The following is a 13,528-nucleotide window of genomic DNA, read 5'->3' on the forward strand; positions in this document are numbered from 1 at the left end:
CTAAGTTTCTCAAACAGGGGTCAGTAAACTTCTTAGAGGGGCTCTTAGTTTCTTTTCATTCAGATGACAATTTTTAAATTTAAATATAATCATATTCTGGGTCATCTGGATGACCATCTTATACCATATATATTAATGAAGAACTGCCACATGATTTCAGAGCCCTCATATGAGCTTAAGATTAAGACAGTACCACAACTATTTTAAATGTTTAAGGTTACAGAGATAAGAACAGAAGTAAACTTAATATATAAACAGTACAACAAAGTTAAAAAGTAGTCAATATTAACTTAATGTGACAGATAATAAAACAGCAAGAAAGCAAGCCTCAGGAAAAAAGTAAAGGTTAATCTAGTTATCAATAACAACAATTTGGTAATAATTTCTAGAATATTATCATTTCAAATGTCTATTCTGTGGTTTATTTTTATTGAGAATGTAACAGAAGGAGAGAAGGGAAACTTTTCTTATACTGCCCTAAACTGAGTAAATATTATTGCAAATTATATAAAGAGAATGTGTGAAAGTTCACATAAAAAAAAAAAGAAAAAACTACTTAAATTATGAAAGAACCACCTTTTAAATCAATCTCCTTTGCTTTTTTCTCATATTGGAATCTAGCTATCAAAAAATTAAGCAGCCCCACACTTTCAGCAACGAAAAATCTTCAAACTTTCTTAATCTAAGTAAACTGAGGAAGGATATTTGCCTGAGTGCTCGCAATACTTTTTAACATGTTCAACAGTGGCATGACCTACTTCGAGGATGATTCATACTCAATCTTCAGACAAAAAAGTCAAATACATTTTACAGCATAAGAATTTTATCTGGTTGGAAATTTCACAGACCCATTTTATGTAAAGCAAAACATACTGGTACTTATATACTCTAGTTCTTCAATGACTTCTCAAGGGAAACTTGCACAGCCATGTGAAAGAAGAATGACAGTTTTAAAGCTAGAATGGGCTGTCTGAAACCATTTAATCCAATCTCTTATTTTATATCAGAAAAACTAAGGAACTGAAAGATTGAGTGACAGAATGTTAGTTATAAAATCAGGATCATATTTCCCTGAATCTTTCAAATTTACTATATTGTTTCTTGACGATGTTAGGCTCTGGAGGTTATGAAAAAATACCAGTTGCTTAAGCAACCAGCCAATATTAAAAGCCAATTTAATCAACAGACAACACTGTAAAGCATCTCACAGAGTAAATGAAACCACTAAAACCTCATGCATTGATTTTAAAAAATATCATGTGTTTCACTCCCTTCTATTGATTCATGGTAAAATAAGAATAATTTAGCAGTTGTTTTACCATGAATCAATAGAAGGGAGTGAAACACATGATATTTTTTAAACTTTTTCTTTGTCTTAAACTCACTAAGCAAGCTTTATTTTTAATAAGGGCTTAAAAAATAAGTGATAAATATTCAACCTGATTGATATGCATATAAAATCACTCTGTTCACTTGAACTACTTCCCAAGTCAAAAAGCACCTCATCCATTAAAGAATAAGACAAAGTAAGAGTTCAGGCCAAACAGCTTCACATATACTAATCCAGAAAAGAAAAAAAAATCTAAAATATTTTTGAGAACTTAAAGTGCTGTAATAATAGCTTTTACGCATACTTCTAACCACCCAAAGGCAAAAAATAAGGACATTTCTAAGTTTCAGAGCTTTCAACACTAAGTATACATAACTTTAAAAAAGGAAGTTGGTAAGTTCTCTTAACTAGATCCATGACACACATACTCCTTAACATCACACTGTTTACCTTATGCAGCAAAATATCTGTAAAAACCAAAAAAAAACCCTGGGGCCAAAGGTAGACTTAGAATACAAGTCTTCTCATACCAAGACCAATGCAATTTCTACAATCTTACATTCACTGACTACAAAATGGCTACTAACTTTCATACTTAATCTTAAAAGTTATTTAAACTTAAATAACTAGCCTAAACGTGTTATCCTGAAATCTTCTTGCAATAATTAAAGATTAAATATCACATTATTCAGCATTTCTCCTCTAATAAATACTTACATAAGTTTCATTTGCCGCATCCAATTGCAGGTCATCATAGCCAAGTTCAGCAAAGAGGGCAGAATCTTTGGACAAAAGAAAAGAATAGATATTTACTGTTAATTCAATGTTTTGACAAAAGAATAAGTGCTGTATCCTTATGCCAGCTCTATTAGGGTTTCTCATTAGCCATTACTATTACTGATAAACTCTAGGAGTGTGAATGACCACCAATTCAAAGCTGGTTTCTAACATATGTATTGTTTTCCACATAATTTTTATCTTGTGAACTAAATCATTATACCAGGGATTAAAAAACAGGTTTTATGTCCTGTCATGTTGGACTAATTGATAGTGACTTTCTGGAACATTACTAACACAAATTCTGAGGCTTCATCTGGGTTCAGCACAAAAAAAAGTGACATGGTTGATCAGCGGTGATGACAGGAGAGGAATATGGCAACACAGGTACCAGGTATTTGCCATCCTTGCCTTAAGTTAGAGGTACAACCAATTTTCTATCCAAACAATAAGGAATTCACTCATCTAAACCATTTCATTTATTTCAACAAATCTAACTATGTTCCAATTTCCTAATAAGATTTCCTATAAACTGAGAAATATATGAACACAGGTCAAGGTGCTGATAAGGCCAAAGAAGACTGATTACTGTATAATCTGTAATGTGTCTATTTTCTTTAACATTTCAGAACTTCAAGCACTTTGAAGAGTTTCCCAATCTAAGTCTGCCTTTGTACTCCCTACTAACATACCACTGAAATTTGCTCTGGTGATGTCCCTACTTCACATATATAAGAACTACACTGCAAGTCTCTCACCGACTTGGCCAATGGTAGAAACATTTCACCAGCCTAAAACAAAATAGTACATAGCACATTTTTTGTGTGTAGTGATAATGAAAGGTTATTCATATAACTCTCAGAAAAGGACTACCTTAAACTCAGCTGCAGAGCAAAACAAAACAAAAAACCCATATAAGTAGATGACTGTGGCTATGTACCTTATACACAGGCGAAAACTTGAAAGAGTTCTTTATCTGCTGCCTCTCATTTCTCTCCTCCCTTTCCTTCTTGAACCTATTCAAATCAAGCTTCCCCCCCCAACACATACACACGCATACACATCAGGTATTATGTCACCAATGATTTCTCCTCTGCTAAATTCAATGGTAAATTCATGGTCCTCATCTTACTCTCAATAGCATTTGAAACAGTTGATCTTTTCATATTAATTGAAGCATTTTCTTCACTTGGCTTCCAAATTACCATACTCACCTGGTTTTCCTCCCACCCTACTGGTTGGCCCTACCTTACCGGTTATTCTTCATCTTCTTAACATGAAATTGTCCCTGGGCTTAGTGCAAACTTTTCTATCTATTCTACTCCCTTTGTGATCTCAGCTGAGCTCATGGCTTTAAATAGCATCTATACGCCAAGGATTCCTAAATATACATCTCCAGTCCATACCTCAAGACGCATGTACACAGTGAGTACTCTACCTCTCCTCTTGGATATCTAAAAGGCATCTCAATCTTAACACATCCAAAACTGAGCTTCAAATCATCCCTCACCAAACCTCCTACTGGTTCGTCCTCATCTCAGTTAATGACAATTCAATTATCCCAGGAGCTCAGGTCAAAAACCTTAGGAGTCATTGCTTACTTCCTCACTCTCTGTATTCAATCTACCAGTAAATCCTGTCAGCTCTGTCTTCAAAGTATGTATTGGTAATGTGGCATCTTACCTTTCCTTTCCATTCTTCCTTCCCTTCCCTACTCTTCCCAACAGAGATGTCAGCAGAGCAAGGAGGGTGGTGGGGTTGTGTGTGTCATCCTCTGTGGCAATGTGCCTGGTACCCAAGGAAATAGGATGATATAGGAGGCGAGGTGCCTTGTGGAGGTGGCAGCATGCCTCAGATGCCAAAAAAATGGAGCAGTGGGAGGAGGAACGGAGTGGCAGATGTAAGAAGCAGCCTGAGTGGTTAGGAGAGTGATAGTACCAAACAGATGTGTTAATTGATGGAGCAAATGATAAAATATATTAGAGCTAGGTTTCTCACTTTCTGAGAAAGGATTTAGAAACGTGAAAAGGGAAGAGAATAAAAGAACGCTAAGATGTTGCACTGGAATTAGAAGTATTAATACGAACACATTTTCTTAAAATATTCATACACAGAAAGAATTATAGATGTTTGTATATGTGTGTACACATATACATACATGTATGTCCTAGTTCTGTCTGCTAACAGGTCCTAGAAACGAAGACATCCCACCAGCACTGAAAAATCGTATGTTTCCAGACCTTGGATACTGAATACCATCCTCTACTAAACGGAAGTCCACTAAAGGGCTCCTTAGAGAAAGAGCTGATTCCAGGGCTTAGGCAGAGAAAGTGCAAAATAGGCTTGGGAAAATCTTGTTGTGCCAGAAAATAAGGAAATCCTCAGAGAATGATGGAAACATGTCAAAAGAACAAAGGAGCTGATATGAATGGACTCTTACTGGTCAATTCTCAGAAAATCTGAGCATCAAAATAAAGCCAGATTACAACCCATTGAATCAAATAGGAATTAGTGAGCTCATAATGAAATAAACAAAGAAACAGAGAAAGCTTTTTCTTACAGTATGATGTCAATTGATAAATGTACACAGAATGTTAAGAGAGAATCACCATTTGGCATTAGAGTGGTACTTGATATAAGCTGGAGTTATCAATGGAGGCCAGGGCTGGTGAGTGAAGGTTTAGTAAGGAATAGGACATTGGTGGCATTCAGATTATCTCCCCCAAAATACTGGGTTAGCCAAAAAGTTTGTTCAGGTTTTTCCGTAAGATGTTACCAAAAAAACCCGAAGGAACTTTTTGGCCAGCCCAATACGAATCAAATGTAAAAGGGGAAATAGCGACTTTACAGTGGAGAAATCCAGCAGATACTAACTTGACAATCTGATCAAGGTGAACATCACCTTGGAACAGGTCAACATAGTGTGCCTCTATCATTTCTCTAGCATTCCTGTCACGGACTCATGGCCTGATTCTGGTCATGAGGAAACAGTATATAGACTTAGGTTTAGAGTCATCTTACAGAACAAAAGACCTGTATTCTTTAAGACTGTCAAGAATACAAGAAACAGGAAAAGACTAAGCAACCATCCCAGGTTGAAAAACTCTAAGGAGACATGAAAAGTAAAAGTAATGTGTGTTTGCAGGTAGGGTCCCAGACTAGAAAGGAAAAAGAGCCATTATTAAGACATATAGCAAAATATGAACGGTATCTGTGAATTGGATAGTAACGCTGTATCAATGTTCATTTCCTGACTGGAAGGAGTGTATGACAGTGATATAGGACAGTAACCTTGTTTGGGGGAGGAGGGGATACACATTGCAGTATTTAAGGGTAATGAGTTAACAACACATTTCACTCTCTTTTTCTCTCTCTAAAGATGGAGAAATGGGGCAAATACAGTAAAATTTAACAATCAGGGAATCTGTCTGACAGGCATGCAACAGTTCTTTGCACAGTTCTTATAACTTTTCTGTAGGTTTGAAACTATTCCAAAACTTAAATTTTGAATAAAAAATATACATGGGGAGCTTCCCTGGTGGTGCAGTGGTTAAGAATCTGCCTGCCAATGCAGAGGACACGGGTTCGAGCCCTGGTCCGGGAAGATCTCACATGCCGCGAAGCAACTAAGCCCGTGCGCCACAACTACTGAGCCTGCGCTCTAGAGCCCACAAGCCACGACTACTGAGCCCATGTGCCACAACTACTGAAGCCCATGCGCCTAGAGCCTGTGCTTCGCAACAAGAGAAGCCACCGCAATAAGAAGCCCACGCTCACCACAACTAGAGAAAAGCCTGTGCGCAGAAGAGACCGAACACTGCCAAAAATAAAATTAATAAAATTAATTTATTTAAAGAAATATATATATATATACACACATGGGTATATACATATGCATATGTGTATGTTTATATATCCACAGTCAACCACTTCCATTATCTCCACTGCTCTCATCATAAAACACTTGGATTGATGCAGTAGCCTCCAAATGGTCTCTCTGCTTCTGCCCTTGACCCTCTTTCAGTATATTTTCAATAGAGCAGCTAAAGTGAGCCCATAAAAACATAGGATGTTATTGGGAATCAGGATTTACACAGTAGGAAAAGAGAAATAAAAGTATATAATGCAAGAAGGTGAGAAAGAACTCTGTGGTACTGGCTTTGAACTGTGGGTATTAGCATGAATTCATGCTTTTTAAAAATACATATTTCCTTGTTCTTAGGAGATACACAGTGAAGTGTTTAGGAGTTTCATATTATTTGCAGCCTGCTTTCAGATAATGAGAGAAGAGAGAAGTGTGGGTAATACTGACAGAAAGAGTGAGTATGGCAGGATGTTAACGGTAAGTTAACAGGTTATCACTGTACTGATCTTTTTTAACTTTTCTGTGGTTTGTGAATACTTAAAAAAACTGAGAGTGGGTTGATAAATACATTTGTATACTACAGAATATCTTAGAAAGATCCATGAGAAAGTGGTGACATTGGTGGCAGTGGTTACCTATGAAGTATCTCTAAAATTTACTACCTACTTCTATATCTTTTTCACCAACCCCACACTACCTACTATATAGATTTCTCCTAACAGTAGTAAACTATGGTAGATATTAGTTTTTGTTTGCTCAGCAAGCTTTCCCACCTGACTGCTGCTTTGACCATTTATTTATTCTTTTACTTCTTGTAAGATGAGAAATGGCCACTGGAAAACAGTGGTGACCTTAAAAGAGCAGCTTTGGTGGAGTGGCGGAGCCTGACTGCATTGTGTTCAAGAGACAGTGAGAAAAGAGAAAGTGGAGTCAGTGAACATGGACGTTTTTTAAAAAAGAATTCTGCTGTAAAATAAAAAAGAGAAATGTAGTTGAAGCTAAAAGGGAGGTAACATCTAAAGAGGGTTTGGGGGTTTTTCTTTCTTTTTCACTCTAGACAGGAGAAGCAACTACATGTAGGGATGGAAATGAAGATTCAGGAAACAGAAGGAAGAATAGCTTGAGCAATATTCTTGAATAAAGGGGTGGGGGCGGGGTGTCTAGGGACTTCCCTGGTTGTGCAGTGGTTAAGAATCCACCTGCCAATGCAGAGGACATGGGTTCGAGCCCTGACCTGGGAAGATCCCACATGCCATGGAGCAACTTAGCCCGTGTGCCACAACTACTGAGCCTGTGCTCTAGAGCCCATGAGCCACAACTACTGAAGCCCACGCACCTGGAGCCCACGCAACACAACGAAGAGTAGGCCCCACTCACTGCAACTACAGAAAGCCCGTGAGTAGCAACGAAGACCCAACACAGCCAAAAATAAATAAATAAATTTTAAAAAAATAAAACAAAGAAGGAGGGGTCTAAAGCACATATAGAAGTGATCGGTTCTAGCATTCCCACCAACAAAGAGAAGGCAAATATACTGGTACATGCGTAGATGAGGTAGTAGGAGATTGCAGCAGTTCTCTTCTGATTCAAAGAATGCAGGAGGAGGTGCTGGAGGTTTGAGGAGAGAAGAACCTTTATAAAAAGGATCATCAGAGAGAGAGGACCAAGGAAATATGATCAGCCAGGTAATACTTCATGGTCTATTTCAGGTTAGTATCATAAATTTAAAGTGAGACCAATCAGCATGGTTGAATTTTCTTTTTTAGCCACTTTCAGCTACTTGAGTGCATTCATGGAGTAGACAGAGTTGTATTTAGCCAAGGTTGCAGTTGATCAAAGAGAGAACTACAAAACAAGAGAGAGACAAGGATATTGAGGGTGTGAGGGAATGATTACAGAGATTGTCCATGGAATTTAAACTGGATAAGGGGAAAGTGATAACATAAAGGGGACGAGGGACAGTGAAAAGATGGCAGAATCTCAGCAGTGTTGAAGGTACCACTGGAATTGGAGTACTAAAGAGAGTGAGCTGGTAAGACAGAAGGTGATGGTCAGAGTGGGATGTTGGAAACTGAGATTATGTTACTAGTACTGACAAGGTTTAGGTTTATGATTGGGGAAGAAAATGCCTGAGACAGGGTGGAAGGTGGAGAGGAGACCCAGGAAACGAGAGATCAGGGTATTTGAAGGATCTTCTCTGAGAATACTGAAATCAGCCAAGAATCATGATGGAAGGAGTGTTAAAGAAAGTGACAATAAGCTAGGAACTAAATTTTTTCAAAAAGTAAGGGAGAGTGAACCAGAAATCACCAGATGACTATAAGAGGGAGAGGGAGAGGGAGAGGACAGCATGTGAGACAATGTGAAATTTAAGCCTGGATGTTTTTAGGGAGGATGAAAGGAGAATGATCTAAAAGTAGCAATGAAGAACAAGGAAGATAACTAACCCACTTTCAGAGGCCCTAATGGAGAAAAGGTTTTGAGAATGAAAAGAGCTACCATTCACTAGGACTTTAGGGAAAACCGTGTTATCAGGGGAGTCAGGTTTTGGTCAACGCAGGAGGGTACAGAGAACTTTCACAGAAGACACTGAATTTATCAAAGAAACCACAGTGGCAGATGGAAGCTTCTGATCTTGGTACATATATCTTATGTGCGGCAAAAAAAAAAAGTGGCTTTTGCAAATTGTAAGAAAAAGAAAGGGAGGGAGTGAGGGAGGTAGGAAGGAAAGAGGAAAGGAAAGATATACAAATGACAAATAAAGCATATGGGGACTTCCCTGGTGGTCCAGTGGTTAAGAATCCGCCTTCCAATGCAGGGTACATGGGTTCGATCCCTGGTCAGGGAACTAAGATCTTACATGCTGCAGGGCAACTAAACCTGTGTGCCGCAACTACTGAGCATGAGATCCACAACTAGAGAGCCCACATGCCGCAACTAGAGAGCCCACATGCTCTAGAGCCTGAGCACCACAACTAGAGAGAGAAGCCTGCACGCCACAACGAATATCCCGCATGCCGCAACTAAGACCCAACACAGCCAAAACATAAAATAAATAAACAAATATTTTTTAAAAGACCTTTCCTTTAAAAACAAATAGATAAAGCATATGAAAAGATGCTCCACATCACATGTTATCAGGGAACTACAAACTAAAATAATGAGATACCACTACACACCTATCAGGATGGCTATAATCTGAAACACTGGCAACACCAAATGTTCGCAGGACTGGAGCAACAGGAATGTTCATTCACTGCTGGTGGGAATGCAAAATGGCACAGCTACTCTGGAAGACAGGTTGAAAGTTTCTTACAAAACTGGACATACTCTTACTGTATGATCCAGCATTCATGCTCCTTGATATTTACCCAATTTATATGAAAACTTACGTCCACATAAAAAGCTGCAATGGAGTTCCCTGGTGGTCTAGTGGTTAGGATTTGGCGCTTTCACTGCCATGGCCCGGGTTCAATCCCTGGTCGGGGAACTGAGATCCTGCAAGCCTCACAGTGCAGCCAAAAAAAAACTGCACATGAATATTTATAGCAGCTTTATATATAACTGCCAACATTTGAAAGCAACCAATTTTAATTCTCTGTGCAGTGTCCATCACTGGAGAACAGTTTGTGGCTGTCCCTTCACTGCATGTAAGCCCTTTATAAGCCGGAACCTGTCACTCTTGTCCCCCATGCCTGGCCCTCTTTCCTGGCCTCAGTCTGTCTTTAACTGGTTTTGAGACCCTAGAAGCAACCAAGGCGTTTTTCAACAGGTAAATGGATAAACAAACTGTGTGCTATGGACCAAATTGTATCCCCCCCAAAATTTATATATTGAAGCCCCCAAGATGACTGCATCCAGAGGTAGGGTGGTCTTTACGAGGTAATCAAGGTTAAATGAGGTTACAAGGGTGGGGCCCTAATCTACTAGAACTGTGGCCTTATAAGACTAAGAGATAGGTCTACCTACCTACCTACCTCTCTGTCTCCCCCACCTCTTCCTCCTTCCCTCCCTCCTTCCCTTTCCACCCCTCTGCCTCATGAGGACACAGCAATAAAAAGTGGCCATCTATAAGCTAGGAAGAGAAGTCTCACCAGAACCTGACCATGCTGGCACCTGTGCTTGGACTTCCAGCCTCCAGAACTGTCAGAAAATAAATTTCTGTTCATTAAGCTTCCCAGGTATTTTGTTATGGGAGCCCAAAAGACACTGTGGTACATCCATACCATGGAATATTATTCAGTGCTGAAAAGAAATGAGCTATCAGGCCATTAAAAATAGAGGGATCTTAAATGCATTTTGCTAAATGAAAGAAGCCAAATTAAAAATGCTACGTACTCTATCATTCCAACAATATGACATTTTGAAAAAGGCAAAACTAGGTGACAGTGAAAAGAACAGTGGTTGTTGGGGCTTTGGAGGAGGGAGGCAGAGACAAACAGGTGGGGCACAGCGGATTTTTTAGGGCAGTGTAACTATCCCATATGATACTGTAATGGTAGACACATGACATTATGCATTTGTCAAAACCCACAGAATGAACAAGAGTGAATCTTAATATAAACTATGGACTTTAGTTAATGCTAATGTATCAATACTGGCCCATCAATTGTAACAAATGTACTCCTGTAATGCAAGATGTTACCAATAGGGGAAACTTGGGGGGCAGGGGAACTCTGTACTATCCCCTCAATTATTCTGTAAATCTAAAACTGTACTAAAAGTAAACTCTATTAAGTATTAAAAACAATTACATGAAATAGAATTTCAGCATCCATAAATAAAGTTGTTTTGGAACATAGTCATGCTCAGTTTACATTGTCCATGGCTGATTTTGTACTACAACTGGCAGAGCTGAGGAGTCAGAACAGAGACCACATGACCACAAAAGCCTAAAATATTTACTATCTAGACCTTTACAGAAAATGTTTATAGGCCCGTTCAAAATTTCATCACCCCACATAAAGGGAAAATGCACATGGGATGCACATCCCATCATAGGCTGTTCTGAGTAAGTCATTTTTAATTATACAAAGTTGTTAAGAGTCACAAGTACTAATTACATAATCTGATTTTAAAAATTTTAACTAGCTAGCTTCTAATATAGAAAAAAAAAGTCAAATAAATCAGTGAAGTACTTGAACACCCAAAATGGCAACTCCCAGAAAAAGAGTCCATATTCTACTGAGAAATGTTAGCAAACAGTAACCTTTCACTCCAGTGCCTGCAAAATCTATCCTGCTTACTGAACACTTGAGGAAGCAGAATTAAAGTGTTCCACTAAGAAAAGATTGTTAACAGTTTGAAAAGAGAAGCTTGGAAAACCATGGGAAATGGGCATGTTCAGGGAGGGGCAGGGCAAGGTACCTGAGCTGAGTCAGTGAACCTACTACAAAGAACTGAATGCTCTGTTAAAGAACATTAAGACTAGGAGTCAACTGGTCAGATTAGTCAGGAAAATGCAGCCTGGGTATCAGAAGACATAATAATGCTATCAGGAAGTGCCTCACAGTTATAGTTTAAGAAACATCATGAAAATATAATAGTTGACTAGCTGAGAAAACAGATCATAACAACCCAGTATACTGAAGTAGATTTGTTAATAACTGGGGGGATCTTGGTAAAAATCAAATCTGTAGAAATAACTTAGGAAAGCAATATAGAATAGTGACTAAGTGCACAGGCTTTGGAGGTAGACAAACCTGGTACTGATCCTGTTTCTGACACTCACTAGCTATAAGACTCTGAGCGTTCGTTCTCTCTCAGCCTCAGCTTCCTCATCTGTAAAATAACAATACCTCACTGGACTGTTGGGAGGATTAAATAAGATAATGCATGTAAGAGCTAAGCAGGGCACCTGACACAAATAAAGTGCTTACCGGCAATTGTTCCTATTACTACGACTACACTTGGCTTGGGATGTAAGAGCTAAGCAGGGCACCTGACACAAATAAAGTGCTTACCGGCAATTGTTCCTATTACTACGACTACACTTGGCTTGGGATGTAAGAGCTAAGCAGGGCACCTGACACAAATAAAGTGCTTAACGGCAACTGTTCCTATTACTACGACTACATTTGGCTTGGGAAAATACATTTGGAAGAGATAGTCTAACGTTTTTCCAACAACTCATAGAAAACCTATCCAAGGACTGAAATAAATCTCTAACACTATATAATTTAAGAGAAGTTCTGCCCTTGGAAAATCAAATGAGGACTTCAGTTCAACAAAGAGAATTGAGATTACACTCTTGCTACTGAGAACGATGGTCCAAGGGGGAAAAAATGAAGGTCAGTCTGGGTTTCCCCCAAATTTTAAAGCTAGTGAAGGGTGTAGGTTCACCGCAGGACACATTCAGGGACGTATACAACCCCAAATTCATACTGAAGCCCAAGAACAGTATTAGTACTATGTCTGGCAAACAAGGGAGGAATATAAGTTTCTTCTAAACACTTAGATGATAAAGCTTCTCCACTCTCATTTCCACTACATTCCATTCCACTCTTCCTGACCACAAAACCAAACAAAATATCCATAACAAGAAAATTCAGAGTTGTATTCGGAGAGCAATCAGGATTATATCCGTTTATAAGCGTTAGGTCTACGTAATCAGGGACCTGGGGTCAGGTGCTGGGGTGCTTTGCTTCTCTGCCAAGATGGGCATCAGCCTCGATCAATAGTGGAAGCTTCGAGATGAGGATTCACATTCTCTCACACAAACCAAACACGTACACGTACACTCCATGGCAAGCATCTCCCACATCCCACACTCTGAGAAAATAGCTTGCAGCCTTTTTGATGGTCACAGCCGTCCTGCCCTAAGCTTCCTAATGACGTCGTTTTCGCCCCACAAAATCATCACCTGGTACTTTCCCAGAGGAAGCGGTGAAACACGATAGTAATTCCAATCAGGCAACATTTTACGCTCGCTGTCCCCAGGGCAGAAACCGACAGGTTCTGCTAGACTCTACTAGGACCACGGACGGAAGCAACGAGTGGCCCTCGCTCCCTCGGCAGGGTTCGTCCACACCTGTCACCACAAATGCGCAGAAGTAAGGGGGAAGAAACCTGGAGCCACCCCTGGTACAGTCTCATATCCCACTCACCCCACTCTTCATCCGGCCGGTGAGGGAGTCCCGGACTAAAAGAGGACTCCATGGTGCCGGCAACGCCAGCCGGCTCCCCCGAAACACACGTTCGCCTGCCCTGGAACTCGGCAACTAATATCTGGGACGGTGGCGGCAGATGGACAAAATACCCCGTAACGCTGACGCGACGGTGGCCGAATGAAGACAAATTACTTCTGCGCGAGTGACGTCAGAGACTAAGCTAATTTTAAGCAAATCTCTGAGTAAATATTTCCCTTTTGGAGGTTTCGGCATTTTCTGTCCCGCTGTTTTAGGGAAAAAAGAAAGAGACGTAATCACTACTTCGGTTAAATAAGATATATTGATAACATAAAAAATGGGGAAGAAAATCCTTTCTGAACATACTGGCTCGTCCCCTGAGTATCATTCTCAATACCACAGTGTAGATATATCAGAACAAAACTAGAG

The 13,528-nt window shown here is 39.5% G+C and overlaps 1 protein-coding gene across 4 annotated transcripts in view; it reads right to left on the reverse strand.

The window, feature by feature from the left end:
* The window catches only part of ATF6 (activating transcription factor 6), a 222,147-nt gene extending 208,911 nt beyond the window's left edge, over positions 1-13,236 (reverse strand). Inside the window, exons 1-2 of one of the 4 annotated variants that reach the window (XM_049709130.1) lie at positions 13,079-13,236; positions 2,048-2,112 (exon numbers count right to left, since the gene is read on the reverse strand). In XM_049709130.1, the coding sequence (XP_049565087.1) occupies positions 2,048-2,112; positions 13,079-13,130 (117 nt within the window). In that variant the 5' untranslated portion in view covers positions 13,131-13,236. Of the gene's footprint in view, positions 1-2,047; positions 2,113-12,834; positions 12,969-13,078 lie in introns of those variants that run through there. The other 3 variants (XM_049709129.1, XM_049709134.1, XM_049709132.1) reach the window with 3 other exon arrangements.
* Between the last annotated feature and the right edge of the window lie 292 nt (positions 13,237-13,528).

This window comes from Orcinus orca, chromosome 1 (assembly GCF_937001465.1).
Source record: "Orcinus orca chromosome 1, mOrcOrc1.1, whole genome shotgun sequence".
NCBI classification, from domain to species: domain Eukaryota; kingdom Metazoa; phylum Chordata; class Mammalia; order Artiodactyla; family Delphinidae; genus Orcinus; species Orcinus orca.